General features: G+C 39.5%; 1 protein-coding gene across 3 annotated transcripts in view; it reads right to left on the reverse strand.

Moving 5' to 3' along the window:
* LOC145765717 (tubulin tyrosine ligase 3-like) overlaps nt 1-9939 on the reverse strand; it is a 70527-nt gene extending 60588 nt beyond the window's left edge. For 2 of the 3 annotated variants that reach the window (XM_082577538.1, XM_082577539.1), the window contains exons 1-3: nt 9808-9939; nt 9344-9479; nt 2921-3070 (exon numbers count right to left, since the gene is read on the reverse strand). In XM_082577538.1, coding sequence (XP_082433664.1) covers nt 2921-3070; nt 9344-9479; nt 9808-9851 — 330 coding nt within the window. In that variant the 5' untranslated portion in view covers nt 9852-9939. Of the gene's footprint in view, nt 1-449; nt 589-2920; nt 3071-9343; nt 9480-9807 lie in introns of those variants that run through there. The other variant, XM_082577540.1, reaches the window with a different exon arrangement.
* Nucleotides 9940-22231: the final 12292 nt, after the last annotated feature.

Genomic DNA, 22231 nt, shown 5'->3' on the forward strand with positions numbered 1-22231 from the left:
TAGCAGCTAAAAGAGGCGTGGCTTTAGTGGAACTGAACAATGCCAAGAGTGACTCGTGGTCGGTGACCAAAATACACTTGCGAGCATATAAGTAACCTACTGGTGAAAAATACGGAGGGCAAATACAATCGACAATGTTTCCTTTTGAATGTGACTGTAGCCTATTTTCTTTGGGTGGTAGATAAAATTTTGAAATAATAGCGATTGGCTGCGCACTGCCATTGGGGAGGCGATGGAATAACACAGCTCCAATTCCAACTCCAGATGCATCACATGCTATTCCAGTTGGAAGTGAAGGGTAAAAGTGAGCTAATACCATGTCTGTGCTTAACATTTCCCTAAGAGTAGTGAAAGCTACTTTTTGCTTTTCTCCCAACTTCATTCAGTATCCTTCATAGTCAACTGGTAAAGGGGTTCTGTGATAGTAGCAAGGTTAGGTAAGAACTTACTATAAAACTGAACGAATCTCATCAATGATTTGAGAGTTGAAATGTCATTTGGTTGAGGCATGCCGAGTACAGCATCGACTTTGTGTCCTTTGGAAATGACTTGGTGGGATAGGGTATGACCCAAATACTCGACACTATTCTGTGCAAACGCACATGTTTCTAACCAGCAACGCAGGCCTTTGTCTCGTCTCTGCAACAATTGACGTAAATTATGCAATGTTCTTGAGCATTATCATGTCATCGCAGAGCACTGGCAAGTATGTCATCCAAATATACAGCAACATCTTTCAGGCCTGAGGTTAACTGGGATATGATCTCCTGGAACTACCCTGCGGGGCTAAACTAATGCCGAAGGACAAGGGCATTCGCAGTATAGCACTCCTTTGTGAGTGCTAAGTGCTAGTCGATTTTGGCTTTCTGGGCTGAGAGGTGTAAGTTTGTATGCGTCGGCCAAATCTATTTTTGTGAAACCATAGCTTCACCCTAGCTTATGCAGCAATTATTCAGATACTGGCATTGGCTATCTGTGGGTCTCAAGTTGTGGCTTGACAGTGACTGAGTAATCCTCACAAACTCTAAGAGAAGGTGCAATTGTCCAGGCAATAACGTTTTTCTTATAGGTATCACAGGTGTGCCATAACCATTGAATTGTACAGGTTTCCACACACTTCGAGCAATACCTTGCTCATAAGCATGAGAAAAACCTTTCTGTATGGCAAATGGCACTGGACGTGGTTTACAAAAAATGAGTAGTCTACACTCTACAGCATCAGACTTAAACTAAATGTCAAGTTCAACATCTTTTAAAAACAGTCTAATTTACTTTTAAATACATCAGGGAACTGGTCGCACAGTTGTTTACATGCACTTTGTAACAGAGATGTACGTATACGCCGCATACTTGCGTCGTAGACTTTTTGTTTGCGCTAACGCTTGCGGCCACATTTTTTTGTATAGTTTGCGCTTGAGGCTACGCCGTAAAGTTTTCGCGTTTTTTTTAGCGCTTTTATAGCATAGCGTCAACGCATACTTTTTAATGTATTTTTTTCTCTACAGCACGCCAATACCTTCCAGCGCTGCAGTTGAAAGAATGTTTTCAATGGGCAAAGACATATTGGAACTAAAACACAGCAAAATGTCAGATGAACACTTTCAGATGCGTGTGTTTCTTCGTGGAAATTCAAAATAAAACTTGTTTGTTTCGAGTGGTTTATACCGTGTAAATGTTTTGCACCCAGCAAACAAAATTAGTTTACGCTAGTGTATGCGCTGACGTTGACGCCGCCAACTTTTTTTACAAGTTGCGTTGACGCATACGGCGTATGGTTTTTCGAACGTTTGCGTTAACGTTGACGGCGTCAATATTTTTTGTATGCGCGTACATCACTGCTTTGTACACTAGTCACCATCAGTACATTTATGCACAGATTGTGTTGTCAAGTTACAAACTTGCTTGGGGTATACAGTACTGTATATACTCTACAGATATTCCCAGTCGAGTAATTGCATTGCTACCCAACCAGTTCAATTTTGGCAGTTTAGTAGCTTAACTACAAAATTAACATCATAAGTACAAGCTTGAGTAGAGTTATTGTGAGAAATAGACGCCAGTTTTGGTTTGAAAACATCAAGAACAGGTAAATAATGCCCAGAGGCTTATTCATACCGTTTTTCAACCATTTGAAGTGTTGGTTTACCCAATTTAAGCCAGCTAGTTTTTGATAAAAACCTATTCAAAAAATCCTTTTAGAAACGAAATCGAATTGAGTCTTTAATGTATTTTTCTTGTGAAAAGTTGCATGTAATTTTTTACCGCGTTTAAATTTTTACTTTGTATCAAACAACTTTAAAAAAAACTCGCTGAGCCACATGTTGTTTTATGGCAATACACAGCGCTAGGAGCTTTATCGGAAGCAAGCATGTGGCAACTTATGGGTAACAAAAGCAATAAAATGTAAGAAACAACCAAGTTTGCTGTTTAACCGGTGCAAGCGTGATTATAATTCATGTTTTAAAATCTAAAGTGTGGGAAAAGTTTTGCCCTTGGTCTGAAAGTTATTTGAATAACTTTTGGACGTCACACAAATTTGAAATTTACCGCTGCTGATAAATAGATAAATTAAGAATAGAAAAAATTAATAAATTGGTTGCTTGGTTTGAATCTTGAACCTCCGACTGAGAAAGCCTCTGATAGGTTATTCCTAGCAGTTTCGCATACTTGTCGAGGTTTTGAACCCCCGACGTAGGGCCGGTTACCAAGATTGGCAGAATGAAGTATCCGATTGTCAAAATGCTGTTGTCTATCAATTATTTCATCCACTAGGTGCTGCTGAATGGAGAGCATTTCTTAAAATGCGTTGCTCAAGCGCACACCCCGAGAGTCGAAACAGCGCCGCTTGATCTTGAGGTTTCTTCCTGTATATAGTCGGGCGTTTGACTAGCTAAGTAAAATGGGCAGATTTTTTTCTTACTGCACACAACTTCTTTTCAACGTGTCTTTGCTGCCTCTCCAGAAAGTCCAGTCCGAGGTTTTCGACCATCCTGGTGCTGGCCGTGCTCACCCTGGGGTGGAAAGTGAACTCGGCTTCATTGCATAATGTCTGTCGCTTTGTTGCTTTCACCTGTTCGTTAACAGTAAAGTGATCAATTGTGACCAACATCTGGCTGTTACATTTACTGAAAGCTATACGTTGTAAAATTTAATATTTTTAGTTTTAGCTCTACATTCTTTTGAAGCTTCAATTCTTGCTTGTTTAACTTTTCTTGTCCCTTACATTATTATTCTCATCCTCCTTGTTTTTTATTACTATTGGTTTGGGTAGCCGCTTTAACGTGTTAGCTCTCAGTAAGACCCAATGACACCGTCAACCCATCAGAACGTTTAAGTGGCTACCATCCAATTGTGACATTTCTAACACTCAACCAGAGAGTTGATCCTTGCTTTGAACTTTGTTTGGTAATTACAGAAGAAAAAAATAGTTATTGTTTGGGTGTGAATCGAAATGTATACCCTAGCCCAGGGGTGGGCAAACTACAGCCCGCTGGCCGCATGCGCCCCGCGAGACCATTTTATGCGGCCCGCTGGCACTTGCAGAAACTCCTACTCATCACTTATTGTTTTAATTAACCCTTTGAGGACCATAAACTTTTGAGACATGTTTTATTGAAATATTGATGATTTTTACTACAAGTTTATCACTTTAAAGAGGTATTTGAAAAAAAATTATTTTTTTTTTATTTCAAATAGAAGTTACGCTGTGGTACATATGTGTACGATTGGTCCTGAATGGTAATGTGTTTAGCATCATTGCTGGTATGGTTTTACACAGTGGCGGCTGGTGCTGTTTGTGAGCAGTGGGGCTGCAATGAATAGTGGAGGGGGGGCGAAGCCTGCCACTGAGTTCGCCGAAGGCGAACGACTTCGCAGGGGGGTCTGGGGGGTCTCCTCCCAGAAAATTTTGAAAAGTCGCATTAAATTTGGTGCGTTCTGAGCATGTTTTTACCCCAAGTTTTGAAAAAATGCTTTCAAACTTTGTTGAAAAGTTGATATTCCTAAGCTGTATTTTAAAAAACCTAACAGTATTGCTTTGGTGACAAACTTTACTAGTATTGAGCTTAGTCTTGACTAGCCTAGCCGTTGCATACAAGGTTCAAGTGATTTTGAGATGCCCTAGGCTGGACTAGCACTTCCTATAACCTGTTAAATACCCTAACTCTACAGCTAACACTTCTACATTCATGGCTCATCGCTACTCTGCGAAATAAAAACAAACTTTAAAAAGTTTGTAAAGTTATTTGGTTAGGTGGGACTGTTTTCAGAGGCTCACACGGCGACGACGACGAAAATTATAATTGCTTGTATAGACAGTATTGACATAATTCGCGCCAAATTATTGAAAAATTTTCAACCGGAAGTAATGCTATCAGTTAAATTTACCTTTGCATGTAGGTCTAAAATACATTCCTAAAATATTACGTGTTATTTACATTAAAATTTCACAACAACAGTCTTAATTTTTATGTTTTTCCCGAATCACCATATCCCTCCATTAGACTAGTAGAATTTACCCTTCAGGACCTTTGGTACACATGTGTACTACAAAAGTTTAGCATTGTCTAGCAACATTTAAAAAAAAAAATTTTATGGTTCTACTGATGGGATAAGTCAGATTAATCACTAAACATTGATGTAGAATAAAAATTATATTTTTTTTACATTTTTTTCTTGTCTTCTTGATCTTTCAAAGTTTACCGCTTCAAACCCTGACGAATTCACCAAACAAAACCAGTTAAAACAAAGCTTAAAATACAATTTCCAAAATTTTTTTATTTATAAATAGATTATCAATTTAAGAAGCGTTTAGAGACAAATACTTTTTGATAACTACAAGAAAATGATTAGACATCGTGGAAAAAGTTTATGGTAAACATATGTACCAACGGTCCTCAAAGGGTTAAACAGGTTACATGACAAAATATTATTCCCTTTACGAGTGTGTTTTTTTCTTCACTTTCAGTGCGTATACACACAACACACGTCAGTCACGCATGTATTGCAACATGCTCTCACGCATTGTTTGATTCAATTGTTTGATCATAAAATACAAATACGGTAGCGGCTACCGTAAGCAAGGCCTATGAGAGGGGGGTACTACGGAGGGTAAGGCATACCCTTGAGGGCCCAGGCCTGTGTTTGTTGGGGGGCCCGAAATTGTAATTTTATAGTTTACGCGCAAAAATGTTTGGTTAAAACCATCCTAAACAACTAAATTCAAGCATAAAAGTTGTTATTCTTTAGCCTTGGGGGGGCCCGTAATGTAGCAAAAGTGCCCGAAAAGGTAATTGAGTGCATTGCGAGCAAATTAGGGGCCCAAAGTGGTGATTTAATGTTTTACGTGCAAAAATGTTCTGCAAAAGCACCCTAAATTAAGTCATAAAAGTTGGTTATTTTCCTGTCCGGGGGAGGGATGCATAGTGTAGAAAAAGCAGGTTTGAGAAAAAGCCGGGTATTTTTTTTTTTGTGTTTTTGAAAACTATTTGAAAAAGGTGGTTTCACGCTTATTTCGCTTCAAAATGAATTTAGGAGTTGGAGCAGGAGCCGGAGTCAATACTTTCGGAGCAATGGCGGAGCTTGAGCAAAAAAAATGACTTTGTTCACCTCTGCTAGACATGTGGTGAATGCAAAAGTTGATGACGAAAGGTTATTGGTCAGATGATTAATTTGGTTAGGTTTTAACAAGCTTGTACCAGATACATGTAACACTCAGTAACGTTAACGGATTTAACATGTTTTATTAAACACACAAAAAAACAAGAAAAAAACATTAAATCCAACGTTTTCGACACCACATAGTGTCCTAATGAGGAATAATTGTCGTCGTCAATCTCCGTTTGCATTGCATGTCCCACCTCCCAATACCGTGATGGTCTATGACACCCTTCCACATACGATGGTCTCTGCCAACTCTGGCAGGAAATCCTAGATAGGCCAGCCCAGACACAGGTCTTGCTACCGGAACCCAATGTCACCACAGTTCATTGGGAGACAATCATAATAGATCCGCCAATGTGTGAAATCGGGCTGGGGGCTTTCAACTCTATCAAGCCTGCACCCCGTTACCCGTGATATCATCGCCATTGGGATTTGTTTGGTTAAGGTCCGAATTGAGACAAAGGCCATTCGCTTGTGTGGTTGTTTAAGGTGGTCGTGACTACGCGAGGGCTACGCACACACTTTTGGCCAGCTCCATGTCTACTGCGGTTCAATAAGATCGAAACGTGCAGCTTCAGGGGAGCTGGTTGCAACGGGCTGCCGGGTGTTCTGTTTATCGAGGCCCACCTTACATGATGCCTGCCCATCAGACACTGCCCTCTTCCGCCAAAAAATGCCGTTGGGGACTTTTACGTGTGTCTATTACCCCCAGGAGTTGCTAGAAATGAGCCTAGTTTTTAGCCTGGGTTCACCTCTAGTCTACACCGCGTTGAGGCATCTCCATAGAGATGGGGGCTGAACAAAGTCAGCTCCCTAGACACTCCGATTTCGTGGAGGCTACATCTAAGTAGAGGCTACACACTCCGAACCAACTGTAGGCTACATCTAAGAGATATAGATAAAAGAATTTGAAAATTTTTCGTTGAAGCTGTACAAGCGACACATCTCAACAGCACCATCAACAACAATACTGACACACGAATTCAATGCAAGATAGGGCTACACAAATTGACTTGGGACAGATCAAATGATATGCACAAAACACTAAATAATAGTTTTATTGCAGCCTAATACTACTATTGCGCACAGATGTCCAATTCTGCTATAAAATGTTGTATGGTGTGCAATACACACATCAGGCGTTTTGCCCATGACAAAGGGGGCCCGGAGTGAGTGGGGCCCGGAAAGACTTTTCGTACCCCTAGTGAAAATTTCTCTCAGAGGCCCTGACCGTAGGCCTACCAGTACTTCTACTACTTTCCTCCTACGACCTACATCTACATACATATGCGAACAAGCATTTTCTTGTTTAAAAATAAACAAGTCGAAGAACAGGTCTTTGTTGACAGACACCAACTTGCATGATGTTATGAGGATATTTATCAGCAAACTTGCTCCCAATTTGCAGAAGATTGTGAAAAACTGTGAACAGTTGCACAAGTCTCATTAACTTTTGTGATGATGATTGCATAGCTTTAAACGTAACTGAGTGTGAAATACAAAAATTGTGTTTAATATGAATATGCGTTTATTTACAGAGCGGATAAATTTTCCTACTTTGTAATGAGAGTGTGCGGCCCCCCGGCTGCAACATTTTTTCAAATGTGGCCCTCAGTACAAAAAGTTTGCCCACCCCTGCCCTAGCCTAACCTTCTAGGCCACGCTGGCTGTGGCGGAATGTTGACTTAATTTACTTTCTTTCAAAACTGTTTACGTTTTTTCTGTTCTACTTCTATTTTTGATCGGTTGAAACGATGTTCTACTTGTGCTTCTGATTGGTTGATTACGTCGAAGCTTTACTGGCTCTCACAAAAGTTTTTATGTTAAAGTGGCTACCGTTTAAATTAACTCGAGTCAGAGCTTCCAAATTATAAAGCGAATAAATTTATATTTGAAAGCTGTGGTTTTAAAAAGCTTGTTGCTTATGTGCTCTTTTGTTATTTCACAATTAGACGCAATTATTGGTTATTATGACTTTCATATTTTTTTCATTTTCAAGTTAAGTTGTCCAAAGTTGAGTTTTGGGTCATTCACTAAGATTTTTAAACTTAGCAAAGTATGGTAATTTTCAAATTTTGTTTCATTATAACCGAAAACTTTTTTATCTTATTTCATTTCGAGATCGCAGCAATTTGATTTCGTTATTCGCTTGAAAAAAATGCTAATGCATGAGAATCGTAGGCTGCATTGCAGAAAGCGTCATGAAGCAAAAATGTGAGGGCTTAAGAAAAAACTCTTCGTTTAAGATATAGGCCTAATGACTGACTATTTTCACCTAGGGATGTTTCAAACAAGACACAACCTATTTCAAAACATTAGCTAATATGAACTTAAAAAATTTGCAATAAAAAATAGAAACACCAGTTAATATTTGGCTTTCAACAATGAGAAAACTTTGAAAATCTTAACTAACCAGTTTAGTTTATCTTTGTATTTGACCGCCTTTGAACTTATGAAGGTGATAACCACCAACGATGAGACTTTGTCGTCCTGACAGATTAGTTAAACACAGTGACGCAGCATGACCATTTTTTGGGTTAACAATGACTCTAACACTGATTAAATTTCTTAAACCTTGTTTAATGCAAAATTCGTAGTAACAAATCGAAAGCCATTGCTGCCAAAAGCTTCACATTTCTTGTATCCAGTCTCCAGACTTACACCAGGAAGTGAAGGATGCAGATTAGCTCAGTTGGTTAGCGCGTGACTTCGTGAACAAAGAAGCTGAAGAATCAAGATCAAGCAGTGCTGGTTCCACTCTCTTTAGATTTGGTAAATTTCAATATGAATCGAGATACGTTGTAATGTGTGAATGCTCTAGCCTGCTGAAAGGCTACAACAAATTCAGCTATAGCCTACTAACTTTCAAGAAATAAATTATTGAAATCCTTCTGTGGTCGTGAATAGAAAAATTTGAAATGCTAGGCCAACTTAAACTTTAAACAAAACCTCTACCCCAATCCAATTTTAATTTGATGAATTTAATTACATACAAAGTGCGCATCTTGATAAAAAAAATATTGCTCCAAAAAATGCCTAAAAGTGACCAAAACAAGACTACATTTTTCAAAATTTCTAGGGGGCAAGCCCCTACACCCCCTCCCCGTTTAATTTGTTTGGGCTTTAAGTTTTGCATTGCATTGTTCATTTATGTTAGAAATTTTACTTTGTTAAAACTCTGATCTTTTCCCATTTTTTTTTTCTAAATTCCTTTGCATTGTCGGCATAGCCTATTAACTATTTTTTCCATGAAATCTTAAAAGTTGTTTAATCTTTGCTAAAATGATGAATGTAAATTTTTTCCCCACACTGAAAGAGTTTGCCGCCCTAAACGCTTTCTGGTACTATTTTTAAGAGCAATTACTAAACATAGGCCCACAATCGATGCTCACACAACCCTGTTTGTAACAGCTCCTGTGAGTTTTTAACGCGGTTGCGTTGATCTCAACCGAACGAAAGTTAATTGATTGAAGCTTCAACTTTACCATCATAATCTGCGTAGCCTAGTCAGTTTAAAAACAAATTTTCAAATTTCGAAGCAGTCTCTTTGAAATATTTTCTTTCAAATTAAATTTCTTGGTGAAAAATTTTGCTTCAGTCAAAATGCTTCGTTTCAAGCGGTCTTGCAAGTTATATCAAGAACAGCAATTTCATTGGAATAAAATTAGACTGGGTTACTTACGTGAAGATTTGACCCCTGATGATTTTTCGCCTCTGCCACAAATGGCTGCGCTTGTTCGCAAAGGGACGGAGAAGTCGAATGCTCATGGGACGCAGCCAGCACTTCCGGCATGTTCTTTACCAATGTGCTCTTCCACCTACAATAATCAACTTCTCAATATTTCTAGTTCCAGCTGCACTACCAGCTGATGTAAACAATACGTTCACGCATCAAGTAAAACAGCGAGAAATAAAATCGCTTTTGTGAGAGATCGGGTCTAGGAGCTTAAATAACTTTCTACAATACCCAATGAAAGTCGAGTAGTTTTAAAAGGCAATCGAAATGGAATCCCTTTTTGTACGTCAATTTAACGCTTGATAACGTTTCGTCAACATGACCACGCTTGTTTTTGTTTGCTGTCGGCCACTTGACACTGCCAAGCGATCTGGTAACCAAGGACGCGCTCACTCGCTTCTCTCTTTTACCTTTTTTCTTTCTCGCTACTGACCGCCGCGCTGGTCTTCTTCATGATGATTTTGACAAACTTTTGACACTGTTCTGACAAGTCCCACGGGTAGATCCTAGGGCGTTCATATTTTGATGTGATACATTTTTGATTGGTTCAATAAAATAACAAAGTAACAAATAAATTATTGTTCAAAAATTCATTTCAATGTAATGAACATACTGCTAAAAATCCATTGTTACAAACAATTAAACATAACAATAAGCATTGTGATGTTTAAACACGTTTCATTGAATTTCACAAACTTTAAACATTAAAAGAATGAATTCGACTCTTGTGTGTGACGTCTGTGTGTAATGGACTGATGTAAAATAAGCATAGCAGTGATTCTTTTCAAGAAATGTCATTGAAACAGTGAAAGCTTCGTTCTGGTCTATGAGTTGTATTCACAACCACAATGATTGTCACAAGCACAATGGAATAAAGAGATAATCGCTGTTACAATCATCCGCAAATTGATTTTAAGTTCCAATCATTATGTGATTTACACGAGTGATAACAGAAACAAAGAAAAAATAAATAAAGTAACACTGCAATTTGAATTGGGTGATAACTGAGCCAGAACCTAGTAGGAAGCCAGAGGCAAAGCCTCTGAAATTTCTTTCCAATCTACAGGCAAAAATTTCCAAACTTTTATTGCTGAAAGCCTTAAAACTTATAGGTGACCTAACTTGTAAACATTCACCGCGCCCTATAGTAGGGTGCATCAAACCTCCCTCGTGAAAAAATTGTCTCATGGCAGTACATTAAAATTGTAGTAGCCTACTCCTAGAAAATATCAATTGTGTAAAACATTATAAAATTTGGATGAACTCCACTGGGCCCACATCGAGCTTGAAAAAACGAAAGGAAGAGTCATTCCACATAAAAACAGCCAATCTGAAGATATCTCGAATATGATACCTCTCAAATTTTGCTGAGAAATTGTCATACTAGGTCTACGCCTTGGGGTACCAAACGTGGATCTCAAGTACCAAACGTGGATCTTAGCTTTGTCCATAGCGGTAATTTGAATTTCGAGTACCACCCTCGTTTTTGACTTGTGGTTGTGGGAGCAGCATATAGCAACTTTTTGCCATTTTCAGAGCTTCATAACTTCTATTGTAAATGTAATGAAAGACTAAAAATGGTGTGTTAGTTTATTATAAACCCAGTATTTTATTATTAAAAATGCATGGAGAATCAGCAGAGCCTTATTTAAGGCATATGCATTTCGCTCTACAACTGTAGAGCATCATTCGTGCCTAAAAAGCAAACATACGAAAGCCTTACCTAAAAAACAATTACTAAATAAATACCCGGTACCGTAATTAGTTTTGGCCGGTATCGTAGTTAGGCTAATGCAGATTTTTCTCCTATGTTTAGAGCTCAATTGACCATGTCGGCAGGGGCGCCGGAAGCGGGGGGGGGGGGGGGGCAGGGGGGGCGAATGCCCCCCCCTGCCCTCAAATTTTCTGCAGATGGAGGGGCAGGGGGGGCAATGGTGCCCTTTTAAAGTCATGTAAGCTACTGCACATTTTGCAATATAACAATTTCTGCTATTCGCTTTTAGCCTAATTATAATCTTTCATTTTTGCCTCAAAATAATATTTACGGCAAAAAATTTTTGCAACACAGTAAAACTCGTTTTTTTTTTTCGACAGCCATCGTGGCCTAACGGGAGCTCCTTCTCGGCGGCCAAATCTGCGTGCTTGGAGCCCAAAATACAAAATAAAAATAACGATAGCACAAGTAAATAGAATTAAACTTGCAACAATGCTAAAATGATCACTTAGCGTTGTTGAAGTCTGGGCCTGGGCGACGTCCTACAATAGAATCGCTGCACCACGCAATAACTGCTTTATCGGGATTGTAATCCAGTACTATTCAAACGACACTCGCACGAGTGTCTCCAATGTGGCTGATTTTATAAAAGTTCGCTACTCCCCTACAATTCTTTTTAGCAACGAAAAACAACGTTCGACATGTGTTGACGATGACGGCAAGGTAATAAAATAAGTATTTCAATGATTAAAACATTACTTGTAGGCTTTAACTGCCCTTTATCAGAACTGACGATGCACTAGCAAGTGCGAAATATTTTTTCTGTTAAATCTACTGACATCTGATCCTGTTGCCTTAGCAATTGAGGTTTTAGCTATTTCAATGATGTACATTACTAAAAGACATTACTAAAAGAAGCATAATTTTTGCAAAATATGATCAAAAAATGTTTTCCCATTGATGTCAACTAACTTTGTTCTCCTTTTTAACAACGGTTCAATGTCCGACAACATCGAATCGACATAAAAACGACAATATTGCCAGCCGATGTAAATTAGCAATTCGGATTAAGACTTTGTTAAAATAAACGTCGGGAATTACAAACAAGACTTACAGCGCTGGCGCAGATGGATATTCCATCAATAACAAATATTCCCCACACAATGCAACAGTGGCGATTATGACACGCTGATCTAACTTTGCATCACTCTTTGATACTGCATGTTTTCGACAGTTAATCCACGATCATTGTATTGCGAAATTAAATAATTGGCTAGGAGAGACCGGCGGCCAAACTTGGCCGATTCAGGAGGTAGCACCGGTGGTTCATTCAAGCACTACTTAGCGGCCATGGCCGCAGGCTGCTTTAAGGCTTAACAGTAGGTTACATCATTATAAAATAGCATGATGCCCTTCTTTGTATACCGGACACTTGTAGGCTATCATTACTCAATACATAGTGAGCTGATAGATTAGCATTATCGCTATGTCTTATCTTAAAACTTGAAAAAAAATTGGCCTTTTAGTAAACAAAAGTGCCCTTTTTTCGTAATCTTTCCCCCCCCAGTCAAAAATCGTTCCGGCACCCCTGCATGTCGGCATTTTATTTCATATGGTCGTCCAACTGTCTGTTGCAGAGTAACACAATACTAAAGTATTTTATTCACGGCTATAGACGATGGACACTTTCATCATTGTCACCTGCATTACAAGGAGCACATGTAGGCCTACATGATGAGCAAGGTATGCATTTTTTTGAATAACCTTTGACTAAATAGCAACCTCCCGAACATAATTTCTTGAAAATCACATCGCTCGTGCAACAATATTAAAAACTTCGTTTGTTCATCAGTAGGCCTAATCTTGGATTCTGCTTTTGTCGTGAAAGCCTCTGAGACCGAAGGTCTATCCTTCTATCACCCCAGATTTCCAGACTACACTGGAAGGCTACTGGAGAGCTGTCAGTCTTTGGTTTCATCATTCAAGAACTTCCTATCCGTTAGGTGGCTTGAAGATGGTACAGTCATTGGTACATTCACAGGAAGAGGAAGAAGCCATTCCCCATTGGTGATTCAAAGTTGATGATGGGCTACAAAAAACAAAGTATTTGGAACACAAGCGTCAACCAAGTGGGAATGATTTAACTCTACTAGCCTACTTTAAGAAGTTGCAATTTAACATCAAGTTAATACAGCATCTTAGATACCCATCTTAGCATCCCCGGAAGAATTTTCCGCCGCCCTCCAGCACATAAAGCCAGGTAAAGCCCCGGGCCCTGACCAGTGACCACCTATGCCCGGAGTTGATACTCCATGCTGCTGCCTCCTTAGTCCTGGTTAAAAGACTTCCTTTCCTGTTGTTTGCGCCACCTGAGAATTCCCAGAATCTGGAAAAGAGCCCTTGTGATTGCAGTTCCTAAGCCGAAGAAGCCCTCAGGGGACCCGAAGAGCTATCGTCCAATCTCACTGCTCTGCATCCCCTTCAAGATCCTCGAGAGACTCATCTACGCCCGTGTCGAACCAATAATAGATCCGCAGCTCCCCTGTGAACAAGCTGGTTTCCGACACGGACGATTAACCGTAGATCAGGTCACACTTATGACCCAAGACATTGAGGACAGCTTCTCGGCTAAGAAGAAGGCTGGGGCCGTGTTTGTTGATCTCACGGCTGCCTATGATACCGTATGGCATAGCGGCCTTACCTGCAAGTTACTCCGTCTGCTCCCTGACAGACACATGGTCCATATGATGATGGAACTTGTGCAAAACCGCAGTTTTACCCTCACAACCGGTAGCGGTCGTCGAAGCAGACTACGCCGACTTAAAAACGGCGTCCCACAGGGCTCAGTCTTGGCTCCTCTCCTGTTCAACATATACACCTACGACTTGCCCCCCATCATCTCCAGGAAATATGCTTACGCAGACGACCTGGCACTCCTGCACTTAGTAGGAAACTGGCAGTCAGTGGAGAGGAACCTCAGCCAAGACATGCAAACACTATCAGCATACCTTCAGAAATGGAAGATACAACTCAGCAAGTCAAAGACAGCGTCGGCGGCCTTCCACCTTAACAACCCGGAGGCACAGCGTGAGGTAAACATCAACATTGATGGGGAACGCCTTCCCTACTGTGCCGAACCTACATACCTCGGCATAACCCTGGACAGGTCACTCACGTACCGCTGGCACTTGAAGTCACTGCGCAAAAAACTATCTGCACGCGTCGCACTTTTGAGGCGATTGGCGGGTTCCGGCTGGGGAGCTGGTGCTAAAACTCTTCGTACAGCTACCCTGACCCTTGTTCATTCCACCGCTGAGTACTGCGCGCCGGTCTGGTGTCGTAGTTCTCACACCCACCAGATTGATACAGCCATCAACGACGCACTGCGTACTGTGACTGGATGCCTGCGTCCCACTCCAATGGGCTGCCTACCCATCTTAGCAGGCATCCAACACGCTGAGCTACGCCCTAAAGGAGCCACGATTTCTCTCACTCGCCACGCTTTGGACCCCGACCATCTCCTCCATGCAACATTCGGGCGAGCATCACCTATAAAGCAGCGGTTGAAATCAAGACGCCCCTTTGTGCCTGCCGCACAACAACTACTTAAGAACGCAGAAGAACTTGGTTTAAGTGCGGCACACTGGACGAACCACATGTGGAATACGCAGTGGCAAAATCACACCTCCACGCTCCGTGACTTCATACCCGACGCCGATCCCCGCCCACCTGGGGTGTCCCTCACAAGGCTTGCCTGGGTCAGGCTTAACCGCCTGCAAACTGGCGTCGGCCGCTTTCGTTCGGACATGCACAAGTGGGGCCTGGCTCCTTCATCAGAATGCGAGTGTGGTGCCACGGAACAGACCGCAGACCATGTCATCCACCACTGCCTAACCCACCGGCCTCCACATGGTGCGCATGGTCTGAAGGTCCTGGACGACGAGACTGCTGAGTGGCTGAAGATTTCCTGCCCTCCAATCTAGCCTGGAAAGATCGCTCATACGCCATCATCATCATCATCAGCAATGGTAGGCTATATAGGCGGCACAGATGAAGAAAACATTGTTCTTCAAAGAAATTTGAAGTAAAACCATTTGTCTTAACCATTGAGTACTGAATTGAGTTAGGCAATTAGGCATGTCCCCTCAATGTTCATGTTGCATTGAACTAATCTGCAAACCTTTTAAGTACCACTAATCAGTGGTCATGCACAAGATGTAAAATAGCCCAATTTTTGTTTTATGCTGTGTAACTTACAAAATGCATAATAGAGTAGGCCTACTGCGCTCAGATATTAACAACATCTTGCTTTGTTTGTGTAACATATTTCCATTGCATTGATTTCATTTTCGAGTTAAACTTCTCAAATGAAATAAATGAGTTCTTTGGCCGATTTGCTTCAAAGACCTCTAGGTTATAGCGATTCTATCATGTTTCAGCAGAAGCAATCAAATTTTGTTTTCAACAAACTTTATTTATCGTAAAATTGTAGTTCAGTGCGATCCCGATTAGTTTTGTACGTGGCTATTTGTTGATTTGTTTGCGATTGATTTGCTTCCGATGACGATGCTGGTTCAAATGACTGAAGCATAATTTGTAACTGCTGAAAAAATTATCTTATAATGATGGTTAACAACAGAAAATGAACGGTTGAAACGCTGTATCAACAAGGGTGTAAAACTGTAAAATTATTGCAAAAGTTATTATCACCATTGAACTACTTTGTTCTGGCACAGAGTAAAAGTAAATCAATTCCTCCAACAAGAATTGTGATGTATTCTTATCCTAAAACCCAAAAAATTATTTTTGTAGGCTGTTCTGCAAGAAAAACCAACCAAATACCGCGTGCAATAAAATATTTGTGGATAGTGAATTGCATTCTCAGCGCATAGCCTACATTGCTTACGAAACCAAACAAAGTTTACTAATATCATAACTTCGGTTAGGTTCACTGAACAACCTAGCAGCTCTGATCTTGAAAACAATTACAAGCCTACATTTTTTAACTTTTCATAAGCCCAGATTTATTTCTGCTGAGAAGTAACATATGGTTACCATGGCTCTGCTCTCCGCATCATTAAAAATTTCTGTGTAGCTTATGCTACTAACTTAAAATGTGTTTTTTCCAAGGTTTATGGCATAGCCTGCTTGCGAGTAAAATGCTCAGTAGGCTACTCCACATTCGTGACTATATTGTACAACAGGAACTGTAGCGTAACTTCAATACAATTCATCCTTGAAAATCTGTTTGTCGAATTCATGAAACCCTGGCAGAATTTCGCAGGGTTTCAGGGTCTTTATTTTCCTCTTTTATGAGTTTTTTTCGTGTTGTGCGTATCTTATGACTATGACTATTGCAAAATTGCATAGGCTATAGTCCTTTCCATGATCGCCAACGTCTGTATCAGATCAGGCACATAATCATCATCATAGTCCTGTAGTAATGCAAATATTGTAGGTTAGATTAGAAAAACAAAAATGCCCCAAGGTTTACTGGATAATGGATAAAATTTAAAAAATGTTCGCCCAAAAATTGCCTTCTCTGCGTTATGTAGATTACAGTTCTAAGCGAGATTCACTCTACCCATTTATGCAGCGATAAAGAACTGTTCTATGTTTTTCGGCCCCAGAGGCTCACACGACGTTGACGAATGGACAACAAGCTGATGAATTTAATGAAGTTAAATGAAGGTGTAATCAAAGTTACAGAAGGCTGGAAAGAGTAGGCTACTCGCAAGCTTAAGTTTTTATAGGAACTATGAATTAAAACAAAAAGATTTATTATTGTAGGGATGGAACGCTCCAACAACTCCGCTTCACCAGCTCAATTATTATACAAACGAAATTTATTCTACCGTGTGCTATGTTGCAAAGTATTCTCTAGCTGTTGGTAGTTTATTAACAAATGTATCAAATGATATTATCGATAAGTTTGAAGTCCTATGGAAATATCATCGTATGTCTGATGTGTAGTTGCGGGCATGTGAAACAAATTTAGACAAGTTGTAGCCTACAACAATGACATTTTGGATGAGTTGGTAGGCTACTTTTGAAATAAAGGTTATCCAGAAAACTTGAGCTGCAATCCGGAACGCATCACCCCATGATGTTTAGGCTACTCAAGGAAATCATTGATTGCAACTTTCAAAACACATTTCCAAATATTTTTGTTGTTTGCAAATTTGATACGTAAACCAATAGCCTACCTCCAACGGTTGCGAGCTGAAAACGTGGTTTTAGCACCCTGAAATTTGTAAGAATTGTTTACGCTTCACCATGACTCAAAACCGAATGACTCCAACTCCACCATGACTCAAAACCGTTTAAGCATGTTGTGCATCAAATTTGACCTTGATTATTATTTGATGCTGTGATTCGTAACTTTGCATTGCAAAAGGTTCGAAATGGATTGAATGCTTTGTTGAGCTATTTTTATTGCCTGCATTGTGTGTTTACAATTTTTCCTCCATCTACTGTAGGCTACAGGCTACTAAAATTACCACCTATAACAATTTCGATCCACAACATGACCGGAACCAATGCAGACGCAGTGACACACTCTTGTCAAGTCGGCTCTTCCCAAATCCAAAGCGGCTCTTCCAGGATTCCACACAACAAACAGATAAGAATTCATCAGCAAACATATAACGTTACTGAAACTTTTTCTAGAGAAAATTTTAAGCAACAATGGTAATTTTTCTGCAAGTGTAGTCGAGTGATTTTTGTTGATTTTCATACTGAAAAAAGTTTTTTTCATATAAATATATACGTTGTTTAAATTCGAAACTTTAAAGGAATTCAATTTCACACTGAAGAAAGTAAGCAAGTTCAGCTAAAGACACATGATCCAACCCATGATGCAAATTCGTTACTTGTATTTTTGCTGAAAAATGTTTTTTTGAGACCCACTTTTCGTATTGTTTCCCGACCAGTCATGAGTTCTCTCGGAGGCCCTGGCACCATATATTAGGCCTAGATCTTTAAAACTTTTTTTAAAACTTATTTTGGTCTCAAGCACGTTTTAACCTTTGCGTTTTGTTGCTTTTACCTTTTTCTAGAAATCTGCTATGTTGAAGTAGGGATTGTAGATCATAGGGATGCGAAATTTCATCCGCTTTTGGCTTATCAGCAACACTAGAAGGGTTACGTTTTTATCTAATTTACAAAATATTTTACTTTTTATGGGTTATATAAGAAGAGTTAAGTTGGTTTTAAAGTAATGAAAGGTTTTTAGTTGAAAGCAAGCCTGCAATAAAGCGTAAAAAAAATGTCAAATTGGCAATTGACTCTTCTAATGTTGAAGGGACAACGGAGTTGCGCGTCCCGTAATGTACCGTCCCTAGTTGAAGTGTATTGCTTTCGCTGGGATAATCAGAAATGAAAACAACTAAACTGTAGATTAACAATGCAAGTTTGTTTCTGTTTTGTTGCTAGTATAGCATATATCTCAGTCTAAGGTGCGGTATATCAAATGTTTCGAACGACGTCAGGAGTGGTTGCTTGACTCGAAGACCGTCATGGTCACTTTGCAGCTTCCAGCTGTGGTTAACTTGAAGCATTTGCTTAGGCCTAACTTAAACGATGCAGTGTACATTTATCACATTCTTTTATTATTTGTGGTCGTTTTATGCGTAGCCTACTGTTTCATTTAATGTTTTGCTGTTACGATATTGCACAACAAAATAAACCAATTACCGGTAATCAACCATTGTCCATCAATGTTCAAAAAAAAGATGAACATCCTAATAAAATAGAGCTAAATATCATGACATTTAAGAAGACAAGTTAACAAAGACCTTAGAAAACTATTTCAATCTCTTTGCAGTCGAGTGTGGCACGAGGGTTTCATTAAGTTTACTTTAACTACTATTGCCAATTATATTTATTGTTTTGTCAACCAAAACAAGACTGCAGAACTGTTTGCTGACTCTTAGCGCTCGACAGACACTATAGGCCACGTCGTGGTCTGTTTTATCAAAAATGTTTGATGGTGTTTCAAACAAATACTTGCGCGTTAAAAAAATTGTTTGGGCTATACACTTATACAGCCAGATCATCATCTTGCCACGGAGCTGACGATCAGTTGTTTCAGAAAGAAATTGAAAAAAAGTATTTTATTTAAATCAGGGGTGACGAACCTTTTTGCGGTCGCGGGCCACTTTGTCAACTACACATGAGTTATCGGGCCACACAACTTTTTAATCGTAACCTACTTTGAAATCTTTTAGAAGCGACTCAAGATTTTATTCATGAAAAGTAACAAACGGCAGATGAAAGTAATAAAACCCACACAGTTGAAATTATCTTACGCAGAATCGACACATAGCCTACAACAGTAAAAATTAAAAACAAAACAACTTAGGCTAGTTGAGCAAAAAGGAGAGCAACAGTAGCCTACTTGCACTGATAACGAAGGCAGTTTAATTTTCGAAGCGTTTGCTTTCATATGGGTATGATTTCTTTTTTTTTGGCTCTATCCTTTTTGCTCAAGTTGACTAAATGTTTCGACCATTAGGCTATGCTCCGAAACAACAGATCAGTTAATGAAATTTCTTTTTCAAACAACAAACAAAAGCCCATGCGAATCATACAGCTGAAGCTATCTAATGCAGCGTTGAAACATAAAATATTAAAAAATAGCATTGAATCATTGAATTTTTTTGCTTAGTGAGATTTTTGGAACGTTTTTTGCTTGAATAAGCGTTCAATATTAGGTCGAACAGACGATGTGGCAACTCTCAACTGCATAAGAAAGCTTAAATAGCAAAGGAAGGGTGTACCAGTGAAGGCATGAAATAGCTTTGAGATGTCTTTTATGCATGAACGATTGTCAAATTGTTTTGCGGGCCGCACGAAATTCTTTGACGGGCCACATGTGGCCCGCAGGTTTGTCACCTTTGATTTAAATGGATATCCTTCTCACTTTTTCAATAAAGTCTTAAACACCTTCATGGCTGATGAACCAAAGGACACTCCTGAAGAAGTAGATTTTAGTTATTTTATTAGTATACCGTAGGCTACCCTTTTTTGGAAAAGATTTAACAAGTTTTGTAAAAATCCTAGCTAAGCATAACTTATAAAAAAGAAATTTTCATGTGACATTCATCCTGTAGGCCTATATACGGTAAAACATTTAAAGTGCACCAGTATTTTCAACTGATGTCGCCTACTCCCTTTGCTCTTTCTTCGAATGTTGTGTCTAAATTTACTTGTTTGCGAGACGCAAACCAGACATACTTTGGTATGTCAACCAGACATTTGTTGACAAGGGCCGGGGAGCGATTTTTTTCCCACAAACTTTTTGTCTCATTTGCATATTTCTGTAAGTGTAGCCATTAGCCTACTGGTTACCGCCCGGAACTGTTTTTACCGATTTTCGCCCTCCAGGTCCAAACCTAAACATTGAACTTGAAAAAAAAATGTAGACCTAGCCTGGACACACCTAGTCTAGTTTATAAAAGTTGATTCTGGTCACTAGTGTAAAAGTAAGGTTTTCCGAATTGATTAAGAATTAACCCTAAACTTACTTTTTTTGAAAAGCTTTTGTGCACTACAAAAAGTAATGTAAAGAAAAAAATTGACTTCGATGAGCGTCGAACCGATGTCCTCACGAATATAAGGCAAAAGAGGAAACCACTGAACCAAACACGCCAACTAAAAATGTTTGCATTCACACGGAAAAATACAAACTCTATGCAAAGTAACAAAAAGTTCGTGGGAAAAAATTTCGCGGCCGGGGAGCACTTAAACCCAAACTTAACAACCAAAAGTGCAATTAAAAAGCACATCGCCTCTTGTGAAACGTGCACTGACAATGTCTCGATCGACCAATTTAAAATCATCTCGAGGCAGATCTGATTTTCAGACTAAGATCATGGAAGCCTCAAGAATCAAACGTAGCAATCCATCTCTCAACCGGCAGTTATTCGCCTGTGGCTCATCGTTCCTTATGTGTGTGTTCTAATTGTTTGTCAAATACCTGTGGTTTACACCTCATGTGATCTGTTTCCCACCGTATAATTTACTCGTAATCATTCTTGTATCATTTGTTCAGTTTGTGCTTTTCAGGCTAGAATGTCGTCACAGTTATACAGTAGAACTCGGTTAATCCGGATCTTCGCCTAATCCGAATGAAACTGGAAGTAGGCTACAAATGATTTGTAATCTTTTTCTTGAGAAACAGCTTCGGATTATCCGGATTATTTAATCCGGATCTTCGCCTATTCCGGACAAAACTTGCGCTTTCTTTATCGCTTTATCCGGATTTTCCTGACAGTTTTGCCATTTTATGCTGAAACGTAACGTGGCTTATTGCGAGAAATTTCTTATCCATTGTTCCGTTAATGTGACGCAATTAATTATTGCGGATTTCTTCTTTTCATGAACAGTAATCCCTCTTAACGCAAAATTCGTGCGCAAATGCCCAAACTCGTACTGTAACTTGAAAAGATGTCGGTGGAATTTTCGGCGGTATGTCGGTGATGTTTTTCCAATAGAAGACTTTGTTTGATTTTTTGTAAGTTTTCCAAAGAAACTCGTCTTCCGTAACTGTTTTCAAAGGTTTTGAGTGACTACAGATTATTCCGACACGCATGTCTGAAGATATAACTTTTGCCAGTGTGTTCTTGCGTTAAACGCAGAGTCTACAAATACATTCGTTTTACATGCATTTCAAAAGAATTCTATCGCTAATATGGTGATCGCGCGTCTCAGAATTGACAGATGACCACACTAATGCGTTCAATTTCGGTAATTTTTACCGATACCCTTCTATCTAGGTAACGCCAGGCTTGATAGAACCGTCATCGGTTAATCCGGATCTTCGCCTAATCCGGATGGAATCGCCGGTCAAATCGAATCCGGATTAACCGAGTTCTACTGTAGTGCAAAGTCAAATTTATCTTACGATTTTTCATTTTATATATATTGCAGATTTAATTCCTGATGAGGACACACGTAATACGTATGTGTCGAAAACGTTTGAGTAATTATGTTATAACTTATATTTTTTTTGTGCAATACGTTATGTTAAACCCGCTAAGGTTACTTTGTTTTGCTTGTCCATGGAGCTAAACAAACTTTGGGTAAATAAATTCAACAGGGGGAGAGAGCAATTAGAG

This window comes from Aplidium turbinatum, chromosome 2 (assembly GCF_918807975.1).
Source record: "Aplidium turbinatum chromosome 2, kaAplTurb1.1, whole genome shotgun sequence".
Lineage (NCBI taxonomy): Eukaryota > Metazoa > Chordata > Ascidiacea > Aplousobranchia > Polyclinidae > Aplidium > Aplidium turbinatum.